Source organism: Heterodontus francisci, unplaced genomic scaffold, assembly GCF_036365525.1.
Source record: "Heterodontus francisci isolate sHetFra1 unplaced genomic scaffold, sHetFra1.hap1 HAP1_SCAFFOLD_106, whole genome shotgun sequence".
NCBI classification, from domain to species: domain Eukaryota; kingdom Metazoa; phylum Chordata; class Chondrichthyes; order Heterodontiformes; family Heterodontidae; genus Heterodontus; species Heterodontus francisci.
The window spans coordinates 5,965,754-5,992,534 of record NW_027140940.1 but is presented as its reverse complement, the minus strand read 5'-3'; the positions used below and the strand labels follow the sequence as shown (position 1 = coordinate 5,992,534).

The 26,781-nt window shown below is 47.8% G+C and overlaps 1 protein-coding gene across 1 annotated transcript in view; it reads left to right on the top strand.

Moving 5' to 3' along the window:
- The first annotated feature begins 1,330 nt into the window (after positions 1 to 1,330).
- LOC137361456 (NACHT, LRR and PYD domains-containing protein 3-like) overlaps positions 1,331 to 26,781 on the top strand; it is a 108,213-nt gene continuing 82,762 nt past the window's right edge. Inside the window, exons 1-3 of the mRNA XM_068026318.1 lie at positions 1,331 to 1,379; positions 6,756 to 6,915; positions 25,536 to 25,631. Of these exons, the coding sequence (XP_067882419.1) occupies positions 25,568 to 25,631 (64 nt within the window). The 5' untranslated portion in view covers positions 1,331 to 1,379; positions 6,756 to 6,915; positions 25,536 to 25,567. The remainder of the gene's footprint in view (positions 1,380 to 6,755; positions 6,916 to 25,535; positions 25,632 to 26,781) is intronic.

Here is a 26,781-nt window from a genome sequence, read left to right as displayed (position 1 = left end):
CCCAGTGTGATCAGACAGTGCGTAACCCGGGGAGGATGGACCCAGTGTGATCAGACAGTGTGTAACCCGGGGAGGATGGACCCAGTGAGATCAGACAGTGTGTAACCCGGGGAGGATGGACCCAGTGAGATCAGACAGTGAATAACCCGGGGAGGATGGACCCAGTGAGATCAGACAGTGAATAACCCGGGGAGGATGGACCCAGTGAGATCAGACAGTGAATAACCCGGGGAGGATGGACCCAGTGTGATCAGACAGTGAATAACCCGGGGAGGATGGACCCAGAGAGATCAGACAGTGAATAACACGGGGAGGATGGACCCAGTGAGATCAGACAGTGTGTAACCCGAGGAGGATGGACCCAGTGTGATCAGACAGTGTGTAACCCGAGGAGGATGGACCCAGTGTGATCAGACAGTGTGTAACCCGAGGAGCATGGACCCAGTGTGATCAGACAGTGTGTAACCCGGGGAGGATGGACCCAGTGTGATCAGACAGTGTGTAACCTGGGGAGGATGGACCCAGTGAGATCAGACAGTGTGTTACCCGGGGAGGATGGACCCAGTGTGATCAGACAGTGTGTAACCCGGGGAGGATGGACCCAGTGAGATCAGACAGTGTGTAACCCGGGGAGGATGGACCCAGTGAGATCAGACAGTGTTTTACCCGGGGAGGATGGACCCAGTGAGATCAGACAGTGTGTAACGCGAGGGAGGATGGACCCAGTGAGATCAGACAGTGTGTTACCCGGGGAGGATGGACCCAGTGTGATCAGACAGTGTGTAACCCGGGGAGGATGGACCCAGTGAGATCAGAGAGTGTGTTACCCGGGGAGTCTGGACCCAGTGTGATCAGACAGTGTATAACCCGGGGAGGATGTACCCAGTGTGATCAGACAGTGTGTGACCCGGGGAGGATGGACCCAGTGAGATCAGACAGTTTGTAACCGGTGGAGGTGGACCCATTATGATCAGACAGTGTATAACCCGGGGAGGATGGACCCCAGTGAGATCAGACAGTGTGTAACCGGGGGAGGATGGACCCCAGTGAGATCAGACAGTGTGTAACCCGGGGAGGATGGACCCAGTGAGATCAGACAGTGAATAACCCGGGGAGGATGGACCCAGTGTGATCAGACAGTGTGTAACCCGGGGAGGATGGACCCAGTGTGATCAGACAGTGCGTAACCCGGGGAGGATGGACCCAGTGTGATCAGACAGTGTGTAACCCGGGGAGGATGGACCCAGTGTGATCAGACAGTGTGTAACCCGGGGAGGATGGACCCAGTGAGATCAGACAGTGAATAACCCGTGGAGGATGGACCCAGTGAGATCAGACAGTGAATAACCCGGGGAGGATGGACCCAGTGAGATCAGACAGTGAATAGCCCGGGGAGGATGGACCCAGTGAGATCAGACAGTGAATAACCCGGGAAGGATGGACCCAGTGTGATCAGACAGTGAATAACCCGGGGAGGATGGACCCAGAGAGATCAGACAGTGAATAACACGGGGAGGATGGACCCAGTGAGATCAGACAGTGTGTAACCCGAGGAGGATGGACCCAGTGTGATCAGACAGTGTGTAACCCGAGGAGGATGGACCCAGTGTGATCAAACAGTGTGTAACCCGAGGAGCATGGACCCAGTGTGATCAGACAGTGTGTAACCCGGGGAGGATGGACCCAGTGTGATCAGACAGTGTGTAACCTGGGGAGGATGGACCCAGTGAGATCAGACAGTGTGTTACCCGGGGAGGATGGACCCAGTGTGATCAGACAGTGTGTAACCCGGGGAGGATGGACCCAGTGAGATCAGACAGTGTGTTACCTGGGGAGGATGGACCCAGTGTGATCAGACAGTGTGTAACCCGGGGAGGATGGACCCAGTGAGATCAGACAGTGTTTTACCCGGGGAGGATGGACCCAGTGAGATCAGACAGTGTGTAACGCGAGGGAGGATGGACCCAGTGAGATCAGACAGTGTGTTACCCGGGGAGGATGGACCCAGTGTGATCAGACATTGTGTAACCCGGGGAGGATGGACCCAGTGAGATCAGACAGTGTGTAACCTGGGGAGTCTGGACCCAGTGTGATCAGACAGTGTATAACCCGGGGAGGATGTATTCAGTGTGATCAGACAGTGTGTGACCCGGGGAGGATGGACCCAGTGAGATCAGACAGTTTGTAACCGGTGGAGGGTGGACCCATTATGATCAGACAGTGTATAACCCAGGGAGGATGGACCCAGTGTGATCAGACAGTGTGTAACCCGGGGAGGATGGACCCCAGTGAGATCTGGCAGTGTGTAACCGGGGGAGGATGGACCCCAGTGAGATCAGACAGTGTGTAACCCGGGGAGTCTGGACCCAGTGTGATCAGACAGTGTGCAACCCAGGGAGTCTGGACCCAGTGTGATCAGACAGTGTATAACCCGGGGAGGATAGACCCCAGTGAGATCAGACAGTGTGTAACCCGGGGAGTCTGGACCCAGTGTGATCAGACAGTGTGTAACCCGGGGTGGATGGAGCCAGTGAGATCAGACAGTGTGTAACCCGGGGAGGATGGACCCAGTGTGATCAGACAGTGTGTAACCCGTAGAGAGTGGTCCCAGTGTGATCAGACATTGTGTAACCCGGGGAGGATGGACCCCGTGTGATCAGACAGTGTGTAACCCGGGGAGGATGGACCTAATGTGATCAGACATTGTGCAACCCGGGGAGGATGGAGCCAGTGAGATCAGACAGTGTGTAACCCGGGAGGATGGACCCAGTGAGATCAGACATTGTGTAACCCGGGAAGGATGGACCCAGTGTGATCAGACAGTGTGTAACCCGGGGAGGATGGACCCAGTGTGATCAGACATTGTGCAACCCGGGGAGGATGGAGCCAGTGTGGTCAGACAGTGTGTAACCCGGGGAGGATGCACCTCGTGTGATCAGACAGTGTGTAACCCGGGGAGGATGGACCCAGTGAGATCAGACAGTGTGTAACCCGTGGAGGATGGACCCAGTATGATCAGACATTGTCTAACCCGGGGGGATGGACCCATTGTGATCAGACAGTGAATAACCCAGGGTGGATGGACCCCGTGTGATCAGACATTTTGTAACCCGGGGAGGATGGACCCAGTGTGATCAGACAGTGTGTCACCCGTGGGGGATGGACCCAGTGAGATCAGACAATGTGTAACCCGGGGAGGATGGACCAAGTGTGATCAGACAGTGTGTAACCCGGGGAGGATGGACCCAGTGTGATCAGACAGTGTGTAACCCGGGGAGTCTGGACCCAGTGTGATCAGACAGTGTGTAACCCGGGGAGGATGGACCCAGTGTGATCAGACAGTGTGTAACCCGGAGAGTCTGGACCCAGTGTGATCAGACAGTGTGTAACCCGGGGAGGATGGACCCAGTGTGATCAGACAGTGTGTAACCCGGGGTGGATGGAACCAGTGAGATCAGACAGTGTGTGACCCGGGGAGGATGGACCCAGTGAGATCAGACAGTTTGTAACTGGTGGAGGATGGACCCATTATGATCAGACAGTGTATAACCCAGGGAGGATGGACCCAGTGTGATCAGACAGTGTGTAACCCGGGCAGGATGGACCCCAGTGAGATCAGACAGTGTGTAACCGGGGGAGGATGGACCCCAGTGAGATCAGACAGTGTGTAACCCGGGGAGTCTGGACCCAGTGTGATCAGACAGTGTGCAACCCAGGGAGTCTGGACCCAGTGTGATCAGACAGTGTATAACCCGGGGAGGATAGACCCCAGTGAGATCAGACAGTGTGTAACCCGGGGAGTCTGGACCCAGTGTGATCAGACAGTGTGTAACCCGGGGTGGATGGAGCCAGTGAGATCAGACAGTGTGTAACCCGGGGAGGATGGACCCAGTGTGATCAGACAGTGTGTAACCCGGGGAGGATGGACCCCGTGTGATCAGACAGTGTGTAACCCGGGGAGGATGGACCTAATGTGATCAGACATTGTGCAACCCGGGGAGGATGGAGCCAGTGAGATCAGACAGTGTGTAACCCGGGAGGATGGACCCAGTGAGATCAGACATTGTGTAACCCGGGGAGGATGGACCCAGTGTGATCAGACAGTGTGTAACCCAGGGAGGATGGACCCAGTGTGATCAGACATTGTGCAACCCGGGGAGGATGGAGCCAGTGTGGTCAGACAGTGTGTAACCCGGAGAGGATGCACCTCGTGTGATCAGACAGTGAATAACCTGGGGGGGATGGACCGCTTGTGAACAGACATTGTGTAACCCGGGGAGGATGGACCCAGTGAGATCAGACAGTGTGTAACCTGGGGAGGATGGACGCAGTGTGATCAGACAGTGTGTAACCCGGGGAGGATGGACCCAGTGTGATCAGACAGTGTGTAACCCGTGGAGGATGGAGCCAGTGAGATCTCACAGTGAATAACCCAGGGAGGATGGACCCAGTGAGATCAGACAGTGTGTAACCCGGGGAGGATGGACCCAGTGTGATCAGACAGTGTGTCACCCGGAGAGTGGTCCCAGTGTGATCAGACATTGTATAACCCGGGGAGGATGGACCCCGTGTGATCAGACAGTGTGTAACCCGGGGAGGATGGACCCAATGTGATCAGACATTGTGCAACCCGGGGAGGATGGAGCCAGTGAGATCAGACAGTGTGTAACCCGGGAGGATGGACCTAGTGAGATCAGACATTGTGTAACCCGGGGAGGATGGACCCATTGTGATCAGACAGTGTGCAACCCGGGGAGGATGGACCCAGTGTGATCAGACATTGTGCAACCCGGGGAGGATGGAGCCAGTGTCATCAGACAGTGTGTAACCCGGGGAGGATGCAGCTAGTGTGATCAGATAGTGTGTAACCCGGGGTGGATGGAACCAGTGAGATCAGACAGTGTGTAACCCGGGTAGGATGGACCCAGTGTAATCAGACAGTGTGTAATCCGTGGAGGATGGAGCCAGTGAGATCTCACTTTGAATAACCCTGGGAGGATGGAGCCAGTGAGATCAGACAGTGTGTCACCTGAGGAGGATGGACCCAGTGTGATCAGACAGTGAATAGCCCGGGGAGGATGGACCCAGTGTGATCAGACAGTGTGTAACCCGGGGAGGATGGATCCCAGTGAGATCAGACACTGTGTAACCTGGTGAGAATGGACCCAGTGAGAACAGACAGTGTGTAACCCGGGGAGGATGGACCCAGTGTGATCAGACAGTGAATAACCTGGGGGGGGGATGGACCGCTTGTGATCAGACATTGTGTAACCCGGGGAAGATGGACCCAGTGTGATCAGGCAGTGTGCAACCCGGGGAGGATGGATCCCGTGTGATCAGACATTGTGTAACCCGGGGAGGATGGACCCAGTGAGATCAGACAGTGTGTAACCCGGGGAGGATGGACGCAGTGTGATCAGACAGTGTGTAACCCGGGGAGGATGGACCCAGTGTGATCTGACAGTGTGTAACCCGGGGAGGATGGACCCAGTGTGATCTGACAGTGAATAACCCAGGGGGGATGGACCCCGTGTGATCAGACATTGTGTAACCCGGGGAGGATGGACCCAGTGTGATCTGACAGTGAATAACCCAGGGGGGATGGACCCCGTGTGATCAGACATTGTGTAACCCGGGGAGGATGGACCCAGTGTGATCAGACAGTGTGTAACCCGGGGAGGATGGACCCAGTGTGATCTGACAGTGAATAACCCAGGGGGGATGGACCCCGTGTGATCAGACATTGTGTAACCCGGGGAAGATGGACCCAGTGTGATCAGACAGTATGTAACCCTGGGAGGATGGACCCCAGTGAGATCAGACAGTGTGTAACCCGGGGAGTCTGGACCCAGTGTGGTCAGACAGTGTGTAACCCGGGGAGGATGGTCCGAGTGTGATCAGACAGTGTGTAACCCGGGGAGGATGGACCCAGTGTGATCAGACAGTATGTAACCCTGGGAGGATGGACCCCAGTGAGATCAGACAGTGTGTAACCCGGGGAGTCTGGACCCAGTGTGATCAGACAGTGTATAACCCGGGGAGTCTGGACTCAGTGTGATCAGACAGTGTGTAACACGGGGAGGACTGACCCAGTGTGATCAGACAGTGTGTAACCCGGGGAGGATGGACCCAGTGTGATCAGACAGTGTATAACCCGGGGAAGATGGACCCAGTGAGATCAGACAGTGTGTAACCCGGGGAGGATGGACCCAGTGTGATCAGACAGTGTATAACCCGGGGAGTCTGGACCCAGTGTGATCAGACTGTGTGTAACCCGGGGAGGATGGACCCAGTGTGATCAGACAGTGTGTAACCCGGGGAGGATGGACCCAGTGTGATCTGACAGTTTATTACCCGGGGAAGATGGACCCAGTGAGATCAGACAGTGTGTAACCCGGGGAGGATGGACCCAGTGAGATCAGACAGTGTATAACCCGGGGAGGATGGACCCAGTGTGATCAGACAGTGTATAACCCGGGGAGGATGGATCCAGTGTGATCAGACAGTGTATAACCCGGGGAGGATGGACCCAGTGTGATCAGACAGTGTGTAACCCGGTGAGGATGGACCCAGTGTGATCTGACAGTGTGTAACCCGGGGAGGATTGTCTAATACACGGAGTGGAAGCGGTACATTTCTGCCAGAAACTCTGAGGATTTGCTGGCGTTCCTGGAGACTGAGTTTTGGATATGAGCAAATTGGTTTTGTACCTCACAGCTTCAATATTATTCTCATTTTCTGTGGTTGTGTTATAGATTTCTTGGTAAATGATCGTGATGAGAAAGGTCCACAGCTGGACTGAGGATCTGTAGAGTGAGATACAACAGCAGGTGAACCAGCACAGGATTGTGAGAGCACCAACCAGAGAGAACCCTTCCCATTGAAAAAGCTTCGATAGATTGACTGGGGGAAAAGGTAAGAGAAAGTCTCATTTACTCTGAGAAACACTGGTCCTGTAGACTGTACAGAAAGGTTACAAGGTAAGGCAGGAAATGGTGAGAATGAGACTGGGGGAGTCTAACTAATGCTCCGAAGACATCAGTTCAAACACAACCGCGGCAGCTGGAGGAATTTAAATTCAATAATTAACAAATCTAGAATGAAAACCTGGTATCATTGATGATCATGAAACCATCCCATCCTCAATTATGGTGGATCTTAACAGCTCAATGTAAAAAGCAAAGCTGAAGCATTTGTTACCGTCTTCACCCTGAAGTGACGAGTGAATGATCCATCTCGGCCTCCTCCTGAGATCCCCGGTATCACGGATTCTAATCTTCAGCCGGTTAGATTCGCTCCACATAATACCAAGGAACAGCTGAATGCACTGGATACAGCAAAGGCTGTGGGCCCTGACAGCAACCCGCCTGTAGTGCTGGAGCATTTGATCAAGTGCGACATCAAGGAAGCAGTATAATATTCAAACAATTGGGAATCGGGGTAAATATCTCTACAGCACTGTGGGTGTACCTCCTGCTCACGACTGCAGTGGTGTAAGAAGGCAGCTCACCACCACCTTCTCAAGGGCAATCAGGGATGGACAATACATTCATTGCCTGGCCAGCAATGCTCACGGTCCAAGAACAGATTTTAAAAAAACATAATTATCCAGCAGGAAGCCATGCAATGAATTGTGAAGTGAGATCAGTTTTTGTCTCGAAACACCTGGTCACGAGTGAATGTTATGTGTATTTTTGAGTAATGGATTTGATTGAAGAGGTTACTCCAGCTGAAGCAGAGTCCAGCTGATGGGAACGTGTCTGTTTTCTAGGTTGGGCTGAACTTGCATCAACATTAGATCACAATATTAAAATTGCTCTGATCTGGTAACAAAACAAAAGGAAAAACTGAACTGAAAAGATCATGTTTGATTCACTGATCACGTTGCACAGACCAGTCTCATTGATCAGAATGGCCCATCACTAACAGAATAAATTAATCATTCTCAAACAATTATAGTTATAATGGAATATATTGATAACTGCAAACATTGAAAGTGTGCAGTTTCTTGATGAAGATATGTATAATTGCAATATAACTGTAAACCCAGTCAGGGAGAATTGCAATTTGTTAACTGACATCATATATGACCCTGAGATGAGATTCCAACATCATGTTCACCCATCACCAAGTACGCTAGTTCCACCTCCATAACCTCACCTGCCTCTACCCCCACCTCAACCCCTGCTGCTGAAAACCTCATCCATGCCTTTGTTAACTCTGAACTCGGCTATTCCATTGCCTTCCTGGCTGGCGTCACACCCTGGATTCTGCATAAATTTGAGCTCATCTAACAGTCTGCTGCCTGAATCCTAACTCCCAGCAAGTCCCGATCACCCCATCACCTCTGTGTTCAGTGACCAACATTATCTCCTGGTACAGCTTCATCTTGATGTCAGAATTCTCATTTTTGTTGTCAAATCCCTCCATGACCTTGCCCCTCCCTATCTCTGTAACAACTTCCAGCTGAACAACCCTCCGAGACATCTGCACTCCTTCAATTCCACCCTCTTGAACAGCTCTAGCATTGGCTGCCATTCCTTCAGCAGCCGAGGCCCAAAGCTCTGGAATTCCCTGTTTAAACCTGCACCTTTAAGCTGGTCATTAAGCTCTACTCTGATAAACAAGCTTTTGGTCAGCTCTGCTAATATTTCCTTATATGGCTGGGTGCCAAACGCTGTTTAGCAACAATCCTTTGAAGCAACTTGAGATGTTTTACTGTGATTAAGACACTGCATAAAGGGAATCTGGTCCTGATAACTAAAGATGTGTAGAATTGTAATATAACACTAACAATTGGCTTGAGGAATTGCAATAGATTGGTAACTGCAGAGGAAAAGGATTATGCTGTAGTGATAACTGTAGGGTTCAGGAATGATGCGATACCGAAAGCCGCAGTTATGTCTTCTTGCAACATTGATCACTGCAAACATGGGAACCTGTTGTACATTAAAAAAACTACAGGTACATCCTAGTGTCGTATCAATCATCCTTTTACCAAGGGTCAAATGAAATACAACAATAGAACTGTGATTGTGTGAGGGGTTTTCATGAGTAAGCGATACTGGGAAATAGGTTGAAACATTCTGATACATGTAGCTGTTGGGTAATCTTACCAGATTGCTTACCGCGCCCCTAGCCCAGCTGTTCCAGTACAGCTACAACAGTGGCATCTTTCCGGCAGTGTCGAAAATTGCCCAGGTATGTCCTGTACACAAAAAGCAGGGCAAATCCAATCCAGGCAATTACTGTCCCATCAGTCTACTCTCAATCATCAGTAAAGTGATGGAAGGTGTTGTTGACAGTGCCATCAAGCAGTTGCTTACCAATAGCCTGCTTAGTGATGCTCAGTTTGGGTTCTGCCAGGGCCACTCAGCTCCTGGCCTTGGTTCAAACATGGACAAAAAAGATGAACTCAAGAGGTGAGGGGAGAGTGACTGCCCTTGACATCAAGGCAGCATTTGACGGAGTATGGCATCAAGGAGCCCTAGCAAAACTGAAGTCAATGGGAAACAGGGGGAAAACTCTCTGCTGGTTGGAGTCATACCTCGCGCAAAGGAAGATGGCTGTGGTTGTTGGAGGTCAATCATCTGAGCCGGAGGACATCACTGCAGGAGTTCCTCAGGGTAGTGTCTTCGGCCCAACCATCTTCAGCTGCTTCATCAAAGACCTTCCTTCAATCATAAGGTCAGAAGTGGGGATGTTCACTGACGATTGCACAGTGTTCATTCGCGACTCCTCAGATACTGAAGCAGTCCGTGTAGAAATGCAGCAAGACCTGGATGATATCCAGACTTGGGCTGATTAGTGGCAAGTAACTTCATATCACATAAGTGGCAGGCAATCACCATCTCCAAAAAGAGAGAATCTAACCATCTCCCCTTTACATTCAATGGCATTGCGAAGGAGTTGAGCACATAATCTGGGATGACTGAGGGAGTGCTGCCATGTCAGGTTTTTAAAAATTTGATTCATGGGAAGTGGGCGTCACTGGCTAGGCCAACGTTTGTTGCCCATCCCTGATTGCCCTTGAGAAGGTGGTGGTGAGCTGTCTTCTTGAACTGCTGCAGTCCATGTGGTGCAGTTCCATCAACAGTGCAGATAGGGAGGGAGTTCCAGGTTGTTGACCCAACATCAGTGAAGGAACAGCAATATAGCTCCAAGTCTTGCCAAGCCTCCTTCGATGGCACCTTCCAAACCTGCGACCTCTACCACCTCGAAGGACAGGAGCAGCAAATGAATGGGAACACCACCATCTGCAAGTTCCCCTCCAAGTCACACACCATCCTGACTTGGAACTATATCGCCGTTCCTTCACTGTCGCTGGGTCAAAATCCTGGAACTCCCTTCCTAACAGCATTGTGGGTGTACCTACCTCACATGGACTGCAGCGGTTCAAGAAGGCAGCTCACCACCACCTTCTCAAGGGCAAGTAGGGATTGGCAATAATTGTTGGCATAGCCAGTGACGCCCACATCCCATGAATGAATTTAAAAAAAAAAGTCAAATGGTGTGAGGCTTTGAGGGGAACTTGCAGGTTGTGATGTCCCCATGTAACTGCTGCCTTTGTCCTTCTAGGTGGTAGACATCAGGGGTTTGGAAGGTGCTGTTGAAGGAGGCTTGGCAAGTTGCTGCAGTGCATCTTGTGGATGGTACACACTGCTGTCACTGTCAGTGGTGGAGGGAGTGAATGTTTAAGATGGTGGCTGGGGTGTTAATCAAGTGGGAAGCTTTGTCCTGGATGGTGTCTAGCTTCTTGAGTGTTGTTGGAGCTGCACCCATCCACTCCTGACTGTGCCTCTAGACGATGGACAGGCTTTGGGAGTTGGGAGGTGGGCTACTCACTGCACAGTTCCCAGCCACTGACCTGCTTTTGTAGCCACTGAATTTAAGTGGCTGCTTCCAGTTCACCTCTGGTCGATGGTAACCCCCAGCATGTTGATAGTGGGGTATTCAGCGATGGTAATGCCATTGAATGTCAAGGCGAGGTGGTTAGATTCTCTCTTGTTGGAGATGGTCATTGCCTGACACTTGGGTGGCGAGAATGTTAGTTGCCACTTCTCAGCCCAAGCCTGAATGTTGTCCAGGTGCAGCTGCACATGGACACAGATGGCTTCAGTATGTGAGGAGATGCGGATGGTCTTGAATCATCTTTCTTTTTTTAAAAATTCAATCATGGCATGTGAGTGCTGCTGGCAAGGTCAGCATTTGTTCCCTGTCCTTAATTCCCCTTGAGAAGGTGGTAGTGAGCCACTTTCTTGAACTGCTGCACTCCATGTGGTGTTGTTACACCAACAGTGCTGTTTGAGAAGGTGTTCAGGATTTTTCCCCACCATCAATGTAGGAACAGCGATCATGTTCCAATCCTCCCATAATGGAGGATTCAGCGATGCTAATGCCGTTGATCGTCAAGGGGTGATGGTTAGATTATCTTTTGTTGGAGATGGTCATTGCCTGGAACTTGTGTGGCATGAATGTTACTTGTCACTTATCAGCCTGCACCAGATCTTGCTGCAGCTGCTTCGGTATCTGAGGAGTTAGAAATGGAACTGAATACTGTGCAACAATCGGCAAGCATCCCCACTTCTGATCATATGATGGAGGGAAGGTCAGTGAAGCAGCTGAAGATAGTTGTGCAGTTCAACCCAGGTCCCGCCCTGTCTTTAATTATTCTTTCATGGGATGTGGGTGTCGCTGACGAGGCCAGCATTTATTTCCCATCCCGAGTTGCCCTTGAGAAGGTGGTGGTGAGCTTTCTTCTTGAATCGCTGCAGTCCATGTGAGGTAGGTACACCCACAGTGCTGTTGGAAAGAGTTCCAGGGTTTTGATGCAGTGACTGAAGGAATGGCAATATAGTTCCAAGTCAGGATGGTGTGTGACTTGGAGGGGAATTTGCAGGTGGTGGTGTTCCCATGCATCGGCTGCCCTTGTCCTTCGAAGTGGAGAGGTCGTGGGTTTGGAAGGTGCTGTTGAAGGATCCTTGGTGACTTGCAGCAGTGCATCTTATAGATGCTACACACTGCCACTACTGTGCGTCGGTGGTGGAGGGAGTGAATGTTGAAGATGGTAGATTGGCACGCTATCAAGCAGGCTGCTTTGTCCTGGATGGTGTCGAGCTTCTTGAGTGTTGTTGGAGCTGCACCCATCCAGGCAAGTGGAGAGTATTCTATCACACTCCTGAGTTCTGCCTTGTAGATGGTGGACAGGCTTTGGGGAGTCAGGAGGTCAGTTACTCGCCGCAGAATTCCAAGTCTCTAACCTGCTCTTGTAGCCACGGTTCTTATGGCTGGTCCAGTTCGGTTTCTGGTCAATGGTGACCCCTAGGATCTCAATAGTGGGGGATTCAGTGATGGTGATGCCATTGAATGTCTAGGGGAGATGGTTAGATTCTCTCTTGTTGGAGATGGTCATTGCCTGGCAATGTGTTGTGCGAATGTTACTTGCCACTTATCAGCCCAGGTCCAGCTGCATATGGACACAGATTGCTTCAGTATCCAAGAAGTCACAAATGATGCTGAACATTGTGCAATCATCAGTGAACATCTGCACTTCTGACCTTTATGATGGAGGTAAGGTCATTGGTGAAGCAGCTGAAGATGGTTGGGCTGAGGAACTCCCTGGAGTGATTTCCTGGAGCTGAGATGTTTGACTTTCAACAACCACAACCATCTTCCTTTCCACTAGGTACGACTCCAGCTAGTGGAGGGTTTTCCCCCGATTCCCATTCACTGCAGTTTTGCCAGGGTTCCTTTTTTAGATTAGATTAGATTAGAGATACAGCACTGAAACAGGCTCTTCGGCCCACCTAGTCTGTGCCGAACATCAACCACCCATTTATACTAATCCTACACTAATCCCATATTCCTACCAAACATCCCCACCTGTTCCTATATTTCCCTACCACCTACCTATACTAGTGACAATTTATAATGGCCAATTTACCTATCAACCTGCAAGTCTTTTGGCTTGTGGGAGGAAACCGGAGCAACCGGAGAAAACCCACGCAGACACAGGGAGAACTTGCAAACTCCACACAGGCAGTACCAGGAATCGAACCCGGGTCCCTGGAGCTGTGAGGCTGTGGTGCTAACCACTGCGCCACTGTGCCACCCTACTTGACCATACTTGATCAAATGCTGCCTTGATCTCAAGGGCAGTCACTCTCACCTCATCTCTTGAGTTCAGCTCTTTTGTTCATGTTTGAGCTAAGGCTGTAATGAGGTCAGGAGCTGAGTGGCCCTGGCGGAACCCACAGTGAAGGTCAGTGAGCAGGTTATTGCTGAGTGAGCACCGCTTGATGGCACTGTCAATGCCCCCTACCAGCACATTGCTGATGATTGAGAGTGGACTGATGGGGCGGTAATTGGCTGGATTGGATTTGTCCTGCCTTTTGTGTACAGGACATACCTGGGCAATTTTTCACATTGTCGGATGGATGCCAGTGTTGTAGCTGTACTGGAACAGTTTGGCTAGGGATGCGGCAAGTTTTGGAGCACAGGTCCTCAGTACCATTGCAGGAATGTTGTCGGGGCCCATAGCCTTTGCAATATCCAGTGCCTGCAGCTATTTCTTGATATCATGTGGAGTGAATCGAATTGACTGAAAACTGGCATCTGTGATGGTGGGGACCTCAGAAGACCGAGATGGATCATCAACTCAGCACTTCTAGTGTTGAGGATTGTTGCAAATGCTTCAGCTTTTGCACTGATGGGCTGGACTCCCCCATCATTGAGGATGGGGATATTTGTGGAGCCACCTCCTCCAGTTAGTTGTTTAATCGTCCACCACCTTTCACAACTGGATGTGGCAGGACTGCAGAGCTTAGACCTGATCCGTTGGTTGTGGCATCACTTAGCTCTGTCTTTCGCATGCCGCTTCTATTTGGCATGCAAGTAGTCCTGGGTTGTAGCTTCACCAGGTTGACACCTCATTTTTAGATATGCCTGGTCCTGCTCCTGGCATGCCCTCCTGCACTCTTCATTGAACCAGGGTTGATCCCCCGGCTTGATGGTAATGGTAGAGTGGGGGATGTGCTGGGCCATGAGGTTACAGATTGTGGTTGAATACAATTCTGCTGCCGCTGATGGCCCACAGCGCCTCATGGATGCCCAGTTTTGCATTGCTTGATCTGTTCGAAATCTATCCCAGTTAGCATGGTGGCAATGCCACACAACACGATGGAGGGTATCCTCAATGTGAAGACGGGACTTTGTCTCCACAAGGACTGTGCGGTGGTCAATCCTACCAGTACTATCATGGACAGATACATCTGCGGCAGGTAGATTGGTGAGGATGAGGTGAAGTAGGTTTTTCCCTCTTGTCTCCATTAGTTCCTGCCACAGACCCTGTCGAGCAAATATGTCCTTTAAGACTTGGCTACCTCGGTCAGTAATGGTGCTACCATGCCACTCTTGGTGATGGACGTTGAAGTCCCCCATCCAGAGTACATTCTGTGTCCTTGCCACCTTGTGTGCTTCTTCAGTAATCAACTGATCCAGCTTTCAGCTGTTGTGCCTAATATGCACTTACTCTTAAAGAATTCACGGAATCCGATTGGTGAAAGGTACATCAATATTTTATTCACACACTAAATCATCAAATACAAGCTCTCACTCACTTGCACAGTATCAAGAATCATCAAAGTACAAGCACTCACTACGTGCACAATATACTACTCGCCAAGGCACGAGGTGATCAGTCTTGGACTTGCCGCTGCTCTTCTGTTCTCTGAGCCCTTGGCTCAGGGGTATCTTCTCGAGTGTTCTTCCCTGGGATTCTCGGGCCATTCCCAGTTTCAGTCAGAGGTTAAATCTTGCTTCCAAGACCCTCCCCTCGTCCTTACTCATATGGGTCTGACATAATGACATAATGGTAATTCCGAAGAAGGGTCACTGACCCAAAACGTTAACTCTGCTTCTCTTTCCACAGATGCTGCCAGACCTGCTGAGTGGTTCCAGCATTTCTTGTTTATGTTTCAGATTTCCAGCATCCGCAGTATTTTGCTTTTATTATTAATGGTAATTCCTTATTTGGCTCAGTGAGAACCTGGTCAACACTTTACAGTTTCCATTATCTACTATGAGTCTAATCATATCTTGTGTCCATGATGACACCTTTTATCTGGTATGTGCAAGGACAGTGTCTGGGATCATCAATATGTCTTTTCTATACTGTCTACAATTCCTCAGCCATCTGTGTATTGTGGCCCCTTTCTACCCAGCCCCCTTATGCTTAAAAGCACTGTTCATTGTTGTGTGACTAGCCCCTTTGTTTCTACTAAGTTCTCATGTGTTTTTGCTATATGTGCTTTTACTGGGTCTACATCCCCTCCCCCCCCCCCACCTTTGATCCTGCAGGGCTGTGCCCAAGGGATCACACTCCATGCCTCTTGGGTAGTACACTTGTACAATTACAATTTCATTGTCAAAGCATAAGCAGTGTAATGTAAATGAAAGCACAATTTAAACATCACTATTATTACATAATCACTTGTGCAAACATAATACCGTCGCAATTTCATTTTTAAAGTCCGTGGTTTAGATGTTTCAAAAGGAACAGGGAGGGAGGTAAAAGAGTTGGGTGAGTGGCATTGCTAATCAGGGATAGTATCACAGCTGCAGAAAGGGAGGTCGTCGAGGAAGGTTTGTCTACTGAGTCAGTATGGGTGGAAGTCAGAAACAGGAAAGGAGCAGTCACTTTACTGGGAGTTTTCTATAGACCCCCCAATAGCAACAGAGACACGGAGGAACAGATTGGGAGGCAGATTTTGGAAAGGTGCAGAAGTAACAGGGTTGTTGTCATGGGTGACTTCAACTTCCCTAATATTGATTGGAACCTCCTTAGTGCAAATAGTTTGGATGGAGCAGCTTTTGTCAGGTGTGTCCAGGAAGGTTTCCTGACCCAATATGTAGATAGACCGACTAGAGGGGAGGCGATGTTGGATTTGGTGCTTGGCAACGAACCAGGCTAGGTGGCAGATCTCTCGGTGGGAGAGCATTTCGGTGATAGTGATCACAACTCCCTGACCTTTACGATAGTCATGGAGAGGGATAGGAGCAGACGGGATGGGAAAATATTTAATTGGGGGAGGGGGAATTACAATGCTATTAGGCAGGAACTGGGGGGCTTAAATTGGGAACAGATGTTCTCAGGGAAATGCACCACAGAAATGTGGAGGTTGTTGAGGGAGCACTTGCTGCGACTGCTGGATAGGTTTGTCCCGATGAGGCAAGGAAGGGATGTTAGGGTGAAGGAACCTTGAATGACAAGAGATGTGGAACGGCTAGTCAAGAGGAAGAAGGAAGCTTACTTAAGGTTGAGGAAGCAAGGATCAGACAGGGCTCCAGAGGGTAACAAGGTAGCCAGGAAGGAACTGAAGAATGGACTTAGGAGAGCTAGAAGGGGACATGAAAAAGTCTTGGCGGGTAGGATTAAGGAAAATCCCAAGGCGTTCTACACTTATGTGAGGAACAAGAGAATGGCCAGAGTGAGGGTAGGGCCGATCAGGGATAGTGGAGGGAACTTGTGCCTGAAGCCGGAGGAGGTAGGGGAGGTCCTTAATGAATACTTTGCTTCAGTGTTCACGAGTGAGAGGGACCTTGTCATTTGTGAGGACAGCGTGAAACAGGCTGATATGCTCGAACAGGTTGATGTTAAGAAGGAGGATGTGCTGGAAATTTTGAAAGACATGAGGATAGATAAGTCCCCGGGGCCAGACGGGATATACCCAAGGATATTAAGGGAAGAGAGGGAAGAGATTGCCGCGCCTTTGGCGATGATCTTTGTGTCCTCACTGTCCACTGGAGTAGTACCAGATGGTTGGAGGGTGGCAAATGTTATTCCCTTGTTCAAGAAAGGGAATAGGGATAACCCTGGGAATTACAGACCAGTCAGTCTTACGTCGGTGGTGGGCAAATTATTGGAGAGGATTCTGAGAGCCAGGATTTATGATTATTTGGAAAAGCATAGTTTGATTAGAGATAGTCGGCATGGCTTTGTGAGGGGCAGGTCATGCCTCACAGGCCTTATTGAATTCTTTGAGGATGTGACAAAACACATTGATGAAGGAAGAGCAGTGGATGTGGTGTATATGGATTTTAGCAAGGCGTTTGATAAGGTTCCCCATGGTAGGCTCATTCAGAAAGTAAGGAGGCATGGGATACAGGGAAAGTTGGCTGTCTGGATACAGAATTGGCTGTCCCATAGAAGACAGAGGATGGTAGTAGATAGACTTCAGGCTGGAGCTCGGTGACCAATGGTGTTCCGCAGGGATCTGCTCTGGGACCTCTGCTCTTTGTGATTTTTGTAAATGACGGATGAGGAAGTGGAAGGCTGGGTTAGTAAGTTTGCCGATGACACTAAGGTTGATGGAGTTGTGAATAGTGTGGAGGGCTGTTGTAGGTTGCAACGGGACATTGACAGGATGCAGAGCTGGGCTGAGAAGTGGCAGATGGAGTCCAACCTGGAAAAGTGTGAAGTGATTCATTTTGGAAGGTCGAATTTGAATGCAGAATACAGGCTGAAAGAGAGGATTCTTGGCAGTGTGGAGGAACAGAGGGATCTTGGGGTCCACGTCCATAGATCCCTCAAAGTTGCCACCCAAGTTGATAGGGTTGTTAAGAAGGCGTATGGTGTGTTGGCTTTCATTAACAGGGGGATTGAGTTTAAGAACCGCGAGGTAATGCTGCAGCTCCATAAAGCCCTGGTTAGACCACACTTGGAATATTGTGTTCAGTTCTGGTCGCCTCATTATCGGAAGGATGTGGAAGCTTTAGAGAGGGTGCAGAGGAGATTTACCAGGATGCTGCCTGGACTGGAGGGCATGTCTTATGAAGAAAGGTTGAGGGAGCTAGGGCTTTTCTCATTGGAGCGAAGAAGGATGAGAGGTGAGTTGATAGAGGTGTACAAGATGATGAGAGGCATAGATAAAGTGGATAGCCAGAGACTTTTTCCCAGGGCGGAAAGGGCTATCACCAGGGGGCATAATTTTAAGATGATTGGAGGAAGGTTTCGGGGAGATGTCAGAGGTAGGTTCTTTACACAGAGATTGGTGGGTGCGTGGAATGCACTGCCAGCGGTGGGAGTAGAAGCAGATACATTAGGGACATTTAAGCGACTCTTGGATAGGTACATGGATGATAGTAGAATGAAGGGTATGTAGGTAGTTTGATCTTAGAGTAGGTTAAAGATTCGGCACAACATCGTGGGCCGAAGGGCCTGTACTGTGCTGTACTGTTCTATGTTCTACATTGATCATTCATTAATTCTGGTACCTGTCCTGCATCAGTTTGCCTCTAACTTTCCTGAGTTTGTTCTAACATCCATGAACCATTTGTACTACAAACACTTTCATTGTTTGAAATGTCATGGATCTCCTTTACCTTTTCTATGATATCATTAATAGTGTGAGCATGATCTTCCAGTAGTCTCACCAGTCCTTCCAGAGAAGTCGAAGGAGCTCCTCCTTACTCTGTGCCAACTGCTGGTGGAATATCGATGGACTATTATGAAATCCCTGAGGGAGACACGTCCAGGTGTATTGTTGTCCCTGGAACGTAAACGCAAATTTATATTGACACTCTTGTGCCAGCAGTATGGACCAGAACCCATTGCTGATGTCCAACACAGTAAACCAGTTAGACAGTTTTAGTTTTTTTTTGTTTTCTCCAACTTTGATTGTCCTCTTTAAATGTCAGATAAATTTCCCTTTGAGTGCTTTAAATAACCACTCATATCAATTACATTTTGTTTATCGATTCCAATTTCTTATGCCTAGACTTGGTGGTGTTGCATTTGTTTTTACATTTAAAGACAGAAGTGCTTGCAACGATCTCTCTCTCTCAAGCACTTTGTCTCATTGATAAAGATTCTGTGACATTTGATGTCTGCAGTTAAGATCTTAAATTCTTCAAGCTGCCAGATCTCCTGCTGTGGCATCAGTTCTCATGTGGCCTTGGAACCTACCATCACCTGCTTAAAAAAAACGAAAAGAATACATTGTGGCTCTGCTCCTGAGCCCAATGGGTTAATTTATCCAATTATATCTTGTCAATTTAGAAATTTAAGATTTAATAATGTCCAATATATATAAATTTTACTCTCAGCAATGCAAAAATTGTGTGGTGGAGTAAATGGAAAAACAATATTGGAGGAGCATAGGTGTCGGATAGATGCAGAATAGGTGTAGGAATTATAGGGTTGTCATAGTAGGTGATTTTAATTTTCCTAATATTGACTGGGACTGCCTTAGTGCTAAGGGATCAGATGGGGAAGAATTTGTTAAGTGTGTCCAGGATAGTTTTCTGAAGCAGTATGTGGATCGCCCTACTAGAGAAGGGGCTACACTCGACCTCCTCTTAGGAAATGAGGCTGGGCAGGTGGTTGATGTGTCAGTGGGGGAGCACTTTGGGACTAGTGACCATAACTCTATTAGCTTCAAGATAGTTATGGAAAAGGATAGGTCTGGTCCTCAAGTTGAAGTCCTAAATTGGGGGAAGGCTAATTTCGATGGCATCAGACAGGATCTCTTAAAAAGTTGAATGGGAGAGGCTGTTTACAGGTGAAGGGACGTCTGGCAAGTGGGAAACTTTTAAAAGTGAGATAGGAAGAGTTCAGGGCCAGCATATTCCTGTTAGATTGAAGGGCAAGGCTGGCAAGTTTAGGGAACCTTGGTTGACGAGGGATATTGAGGGCCTGGTCAGGACAAAGAAGGAGGCATATGTCGGGTATAGGCAGCTGGGATCAAGCGAGTCCCTTGAGGAGTATAAGGGATGTAGGAGTACACTTAATAAGGAAATTAGGAGGGCGAAAAGGGGCCATGAGTTTTCCCTGGCAGTTAAGATAAAGGAGAATCCTAAAAGATTCTATAAGTATATTAAGAGTAAAAGGGTAGCTAGGTAGAGAGTAGGTCCCCTTAAGGATCAGTGTGGTAATCTATGTGTGGAGCCACGGGAAATGGGCGAGTTCTTAAATGAATACTTCTCGTCTGTATTTACCGTGGAGATGGTCATGGAAGCTAGTGAGTTCAAGGGAGGGAACAGCGATATCCTGGAGCATATCAACATTACAAATTTGGAGGTTTTGAAGCACATTAAGGTGGATAAATCCCCAGGGCCTGACCAGGTGTATCCTAGGATGCTATGGGAAGCAAGGGAGGAGATTACTGGGGCCCAGGCACAGATTTTTGTATCATCATTAGCCACGGGTGAGGTACTGGAAGACTGGAGGATAGCTAATGTTGTGCCTTTATTGAAGAAGGGTAGCAGGGATAAGCCAGGGAACTACAGGCTGGTGAGTCTTACATCAGTGGTGGGAAAGTTATTGGAAGGGATTCTGAGAGACAGGATTTATATGCATTTGGAAAGGCAAGGTCTGATTAGGGATAGTCAGCATGGCTTTGTGCGTGGGAAATCATGTCTCACGAATTTGATTGAGTTTTTTGAGGAAGTGACCAAGAGGATTGATGAGGGCAGGGCGGTGAATGTTTTCTACATGGACTTTCGCAAGGCCTTTGACAAGGTCCCGCATGGTAGGCTGGTCCGGAAGGTTCGAACACATGGGATCCAGGGTGAGCTAGCCAATTGGATACAAAATTGGCTTGGTGATAGGAGGCAGAGAGTGGTAGTGGAGGGTTGTTTTTTCAGATTGGAGGCTGGTGACCGGTGGTGTGCCACAGGGATCGGTGCTGGGTCCTCTGTGGTCTGTCATGTATATTAATGACTTGGATGTGAATGCAGGGGGCATGATTAGTAAGTTTGCAGAAGACACCAAAGTTGGTGATATAGTGGACAGTGAAGAAGATTGTCTAAGGGTTACAACAGGATATAGATCAACTGGGAAAGTGGGCAAGGGATTGGCAAATGGAATTTAATGCAGACAAGTATGAAATGATGCATTTTGGGAAGTTAAACCAGGGCAGGACATATACAGGGAATGGCAGGGCCCTGGGGAGTGTTGTTGAGCAGACAGACCTTGGGGTGCAAGTACATAGTTCCCTGAAAGTGGCAAAACAGGTAGACAGGGTGGTGAAGAAGGCGTATGGCATGCTTGCCTTCATCGGCCGAGGCATTGAGTACAAGAGTTGGGACATCATGTTACAGTTGTACATAATGTTGGTTAGGCCGCATTTGGAATACTGTGTGCAGTTCTGGTCGACGCACTACAGGAAAGATGTGATTAAGCTAGAGAGGGTGCAGAAAAGATTCGCAAGGATGTTGCCTGGTTTGGAGGGCTTCTTTTATATATAAAGAGAGATTGGATAGGCTGGGTCTGTTTTCCCTGGAGCGAAAGAGGCTGAGCGGGGACATGATAGAAGTATATAAAATTATGAGAGGCATAGATAGGGTAGATAGCCTGAGTCTGTTTCCCATGGTAGGGGTGACTAAAACAAGAGGGCATAGATTTAAGGTGAGAGGGAGGACGTGTCAAGGGAATCAAAGGGGTACATTTTTCACACAAAGAATAGTGGGTATCTGGAATGAGCTGCCTGAGGAGGTGGTGGAGGCAGGAACAGTAGCAACATTTAAGAGGCATCTGGACAGGTACTTGAATGAGCAAGGCATAGAGGGATATGGAATTCATGCAGGCAGGTGGGATTAGCATAGATGGGGATTATGGTTGGCATGGACGCGGTGGGCCGAAGGGCCTGTTTCTATGCTGCACGACTTTATGACTAATAGCTGCAGCAGAGTTAATTTTTTTGCTTGTCTTCAAGGGGGTGGAGCAAAACCTTCTCAGCTGCATCACACTACGTAACCTTTTTTTTTGATCGAAGAGAACTACACTCCATTTTCAACTGTTTTTTTTGATATCCTTACGGTTTGAAAACAACAAAATCATTAGTAACAGTATCAACTTAAAAGGAAAGCATCTCCATCAGGAAAGGCAGCGTTTTAGATTAAACTCCAATTGTTTGCAAACTTTTAGCATCTTTTGTGAAAGGTTTCTAATCCAAGGATTTTTTTTTTTACAACAAAGATGATTCCAAATTCCAATTCACTGCAATAAATATTTAAAAATCAAAACTGCCAATGTAATATGAGCGAGCCTCATGTTCGGAATTAAAGACTCCCCAAAACTTGACATAATAAACTCGAAAGTTCATTGTGGCCACAAATGAAATTTGCAGTTTTCTTAACTTAACAGGTCAGTTCACCTTTATAATATAAACTTAACTCAGACTTATTAACTTAGAATACTTATTAACTACACACAGAACAGAATAGCACGTGCTTTTTTTTAAAAAGATACTTAAATGACGTCTTTTTTCTGTTCTTCCTTCAGGCGCCTTTTCAAATGACTGTAATAAAACCAAAAACTAAAGAAAAAGTTATTTAACATTCTTCAAACAAAAGATTTAACACCAGTTTCTTTTTAAAAAAAACTTTCAACAAACAGAATCTTTCCCAGATCTTTGTTTATTCTTCTCTCCCTTAAACCAATATCCAATTCCTGACATTTGCTACTTAAAACAGTCAGTAAAACATGTCTTTAATTTAAACTGCAAATAAAAGAATAGATTTTAAACTGGAACTCCAATTAAAGCAGTGTTTTAAATTTCAAATTGGATTTCTGCCAGACCTCTTCAGACCTTCAAGGCTGAAGCTTATCTCTCAGAAAATTGTTCATTGCCTTTTCACAGATGTAAAATCAATTTTAAAATAAAAATAAAAACTTTAACTTAAAATATAATTCAATTTTATATTCAATTCTTGGGTGCACAATCTTAAATTGAAATGATCAACAATCACTTTTCACACTCATTCAGTTCCAAACAGCTTAGAAAATTTGATTCCTGTCATGGGTTATAAATACAAAGTACCAAAATCTGTGTCAAATTCCCTGGCCCAATACCAAGGAACACACAGGTTCAAATAGTTCACAACCACAACATGACTCAAGTTCCCACAAAATATACACGTGTAAAACAAAAATGACAAATAACAGACTCGTGCTTTCATCGTTGAGGCCAGACAACAAAGAGTTAACGACTGTCAGTTCTACAAAACACAAGCTGCACATCCCAAGGTCATGCATTTCATTCGTGGAAGCTTCCAACATTCACACATTAGAATCAAAAGACGAAGTAACTTGTTTTTATTCACTTGAAATTTCATTGAAACATAGTCTTTTTTATGTTACTCTGCCATAAACCTAGTCATGGAGCCCTCTGACCCCCTCAGTTATTAATGAGCCATAGGTAAGGCCAGGGTGGGGGCCGAAGGCTCGATTGGAGGTTAGGTGGGGGTGGGGGGTTGTCATCCCAAGGACTGTAACCATCGTCATGGTACTTACTGGACTTATTGGCCAAGTCAGCCCGATTAAAGTCATCATTGTCATCATACTCCCTATCAGCAAACGCACGTATTATACCCCTTTGCGCTGGGGAGCTAACGTGAACATTGGTCCTTTGGAGAATGAGACTGGGAAGTTAATAATGTGAAACAAGGAAATGGCAGAGTTTGAACAAGTCTTTTGTATCTGTCTTCACAGTAGAAGACATTAAAAACATCCCAAGAATAACAAAAAACAAGAGGCAAAAGAGAGGGAGGAAGTTAAAACAATCAAATATCACAAGAGGAAAAGTATTAGGAAAACTAATGGGACTAAAGACTGACAAGTCCCCTGGACCTGATGGCCTGCAAACTATTGTCTTAAAGGAAGTGGTTGCAGAGATAGTGGATGCATTGGATGCAATCTTCCAAAATTCCCTAGATTCTGGAAAGATCCCAGCCTGTTGGAAAACCAGCCTAACATCTGTCATTGGGAAAATGCTAGAATGCATTATTAAAGGAATATTAGCAGAATATTTAGAAAATCATGATGAGCAGAGCCAACCTGGCTTTATGAAAGGGGAACCATGTGTGACAAATTTATTGGAGTTCTTTGAGGATGTAACAAGCAGGCAGGCAGGTTAGATAAAGGGGAACCAGCAGATGTAGTATATTTGGATTTCCAAAAGGCATTCGATAAGGTTCCATCTAAAAGGATACTACACAAGAGCTCCTGGTGTTCGGGGTAATATATTAGTGTGGATGAAGGATTGGCTAACTGACAGGGAACAAGAGAGTTGGGATAAATGGGGCATTTTCATGTTGGCAAACTGTAACTAGTGGATTGATCAGGGATCAGTGCTGAGGCCTCAACTACTTAAGATCTGTTTTAATGACTTAGACGAAGGGACTGAGTGTAATGTAGCCAAATTTGCAGACGATACAAATATAGGTAGAAAAGCAAGTTGTGAGAAGAACACAGTGTCTGCAGAGAGATACAGGTGAAGTGAGTGGCAAAATTTGGCAGATGGAGTATAATGTGGGAAAATGTGAGGTTGTCCACTTCAGGAGGAATAGAAAAGCAGATTGTTAACATGGAGAGAGACTGCAGATACTGTGGTACAGAGGGATCTGGGTGTCCTTGTACATGAATCACTAAAAGTCAGCTTGCAGGTAAAGAAAGTAATTAGGAAGGCAAATGGAATGTGTTGGTCTTTAATGCAAGGGGGATGGAGTATAAAGGTAGGAAGCCTTGCTACAACTGTACAGGGCTTTGGCGAGTCCGCATCTAGAGTACTCTACAGCTTTGACTTCTTACTTAAAGGAGAGGTATACTTGAAGCAGTTCAGAGAAGGTTCACTAGGCTGATTCCTGGGATGCAGGAGTTGTCTTATGAGGAAAGGTTGAGAAGGTTGGGCCTATACTCACTGGAGTTCAGAAGAATGTGATGTGATCTGATTGAAATGTATAAGATTCTGCGGGGGCTTGATAGGGTCGTTGCTGAGAGAATGTTACCCTTTGTGGGAGAGTCTAGATCTAGGGGGCACAGTTTCAAAATAAGGGGTCTCCCATTTCAGACAGATGAGGAGGAATTTCTTCCCTCAAAGGGTTTTCAATCTTTGGAATTCTGTTCTCCAGAGAGCAGTGAAGGCTGTGGGTCATGGAATATATTCCAGGCTGAAATAAAAACAAGAAATGCTGGAAATACTCAGCAGATCTGGCATCATCTGTGGAGAGAGAAGCAGAGTTAACATTTCAGGTCAATGACCCTTCATCAGAACCAATTCAAACATCTCAACTCAACAAGTCAAAAATATTAAATGAAAATCTGTAAATATAAAAAGAATAAAATACTGTCATACTGAATAAAACGGAACTAAAGATCTTTTAGTTCATCAATTGTCACCCACTCCACATTACCCTGCAGAATATTCTCTATCTCAGGAATAAGTCTGACTTTATCCTGCACTGTATGAGTTAATCTTACTAATGGGTTCTCCCAGTGCAGAGTCTCGGCCGATGGGAGCCTGTCTGAACTGGATTGTGGAGATCAGTAGGACTCACTGGATTTCACTGGGCAGCTGTCAGTGTTATACCTGATGTGGAGAGTTGATCAGAACACTCGGGAAATGCTCGATCCCAGAGCTGACAGCTATTGTACTGATGGGGGACATGGGACTGATATCATGTTTAACAAGACAACGTTCTACCTCTCAATTTCATATTTCTGTGTAACCTTCCTATTAATATTGTATTTATTACAGAATATCAGAATCTGAGAACGCCTGTCACCAACATGGCTGAAGGTTCAAACGGGGGAGAAGATCCAACATCTTCAACAAGGATGAGAATGGACACAGGTAGGTTCACAAAATACGTCAAATATACTTTCTGTCCTGACAAAGGTGTCCAGGTCTTGGGCAAGAACCTGCAGCTCACACAGGAAGAGGGAACAGGACAGGGACTGAGTGAGTGAGCATCTAGAGGGGCATCATATTGACAGGTGGACAGATCCCTGAGCACAGGAACTGTCTAGTAGATACCTGGTATTGGGGACTGTAAGGTGAATGGAGATAGTGGGCAGAATTTTCCCTCCGGGAGCGGGAAATAGAAGTCGAGACAGTTTCTGGGTCCCGAACCCGCCCACGGGGCGGGCGATGGGGTGCAGTTGGAAAACAGTCACAAGCCCTGATTTGTGCCGGCCAACTAATGGCCAGAGGACAGGTTCGCCGTCCAGTTAAGGGTGGCAGGCAGGCCCTTAGGCCCTCCAGCTTCATCAGAGGCTTTTCAGCTTGAAAGGAGTAACAGGCTGAAATAGATGGTAAGTAAGGGAGAGGGTGCTTCAAAATGGAGGCACCCTCTCTATCCTCATCTTTTTAAAACTTAAATTTTAAAAAGAAAATGGATCTTGCAGCCAGGCTAGCAGTGTTGGTGCTTCTGCACCTGAATAGACAGGGAGGGTCTGTATGCTTGCCTCGAGCACTAGCCCTCCTGGTCTGCTGCTGAGAGGCCATCTCCTAGCAGTTAAACTGGCCCCAGCTACCTGCGGGGATCTGGAGGCCAACTGGAAAATCCCAGTTGGTTTCCTTTAATTGGCTTCAATAGGCTCTCAGTGAGCCGTATCGGCTACCCACCACATGCCCGGGGGGCGGGGAGTAGTGGGGGAGGTGGTTGCCCTGCCACACGTTTTCCCCCCCCATCAACCACCCCATCTCCGCGCACATGGCTTGAGGCTGGGATGGAGCTGGGGAACTGGCACGTCAGCCAGTCAGCGGGGCTGTTCTGAACACCTGTCCACCTCTGATCCTGGCCCTGGAAGTGTCAAAAAATCAAGATCAGTGACTCAGAGAAAGGTCTTCTTGAGTAACAGTGTGGCACGAGGAAGCAGGAGGTCACCCCGAGTGGGGTCAGGGTGAGAAGCAGGTGGGGCACAGGAGAGTGATAGTGGTGGGAGATTCTATAGTCAGTGGAATAGACAGACTCTTCGACAACCCTGAGCAGGTCCAGAAT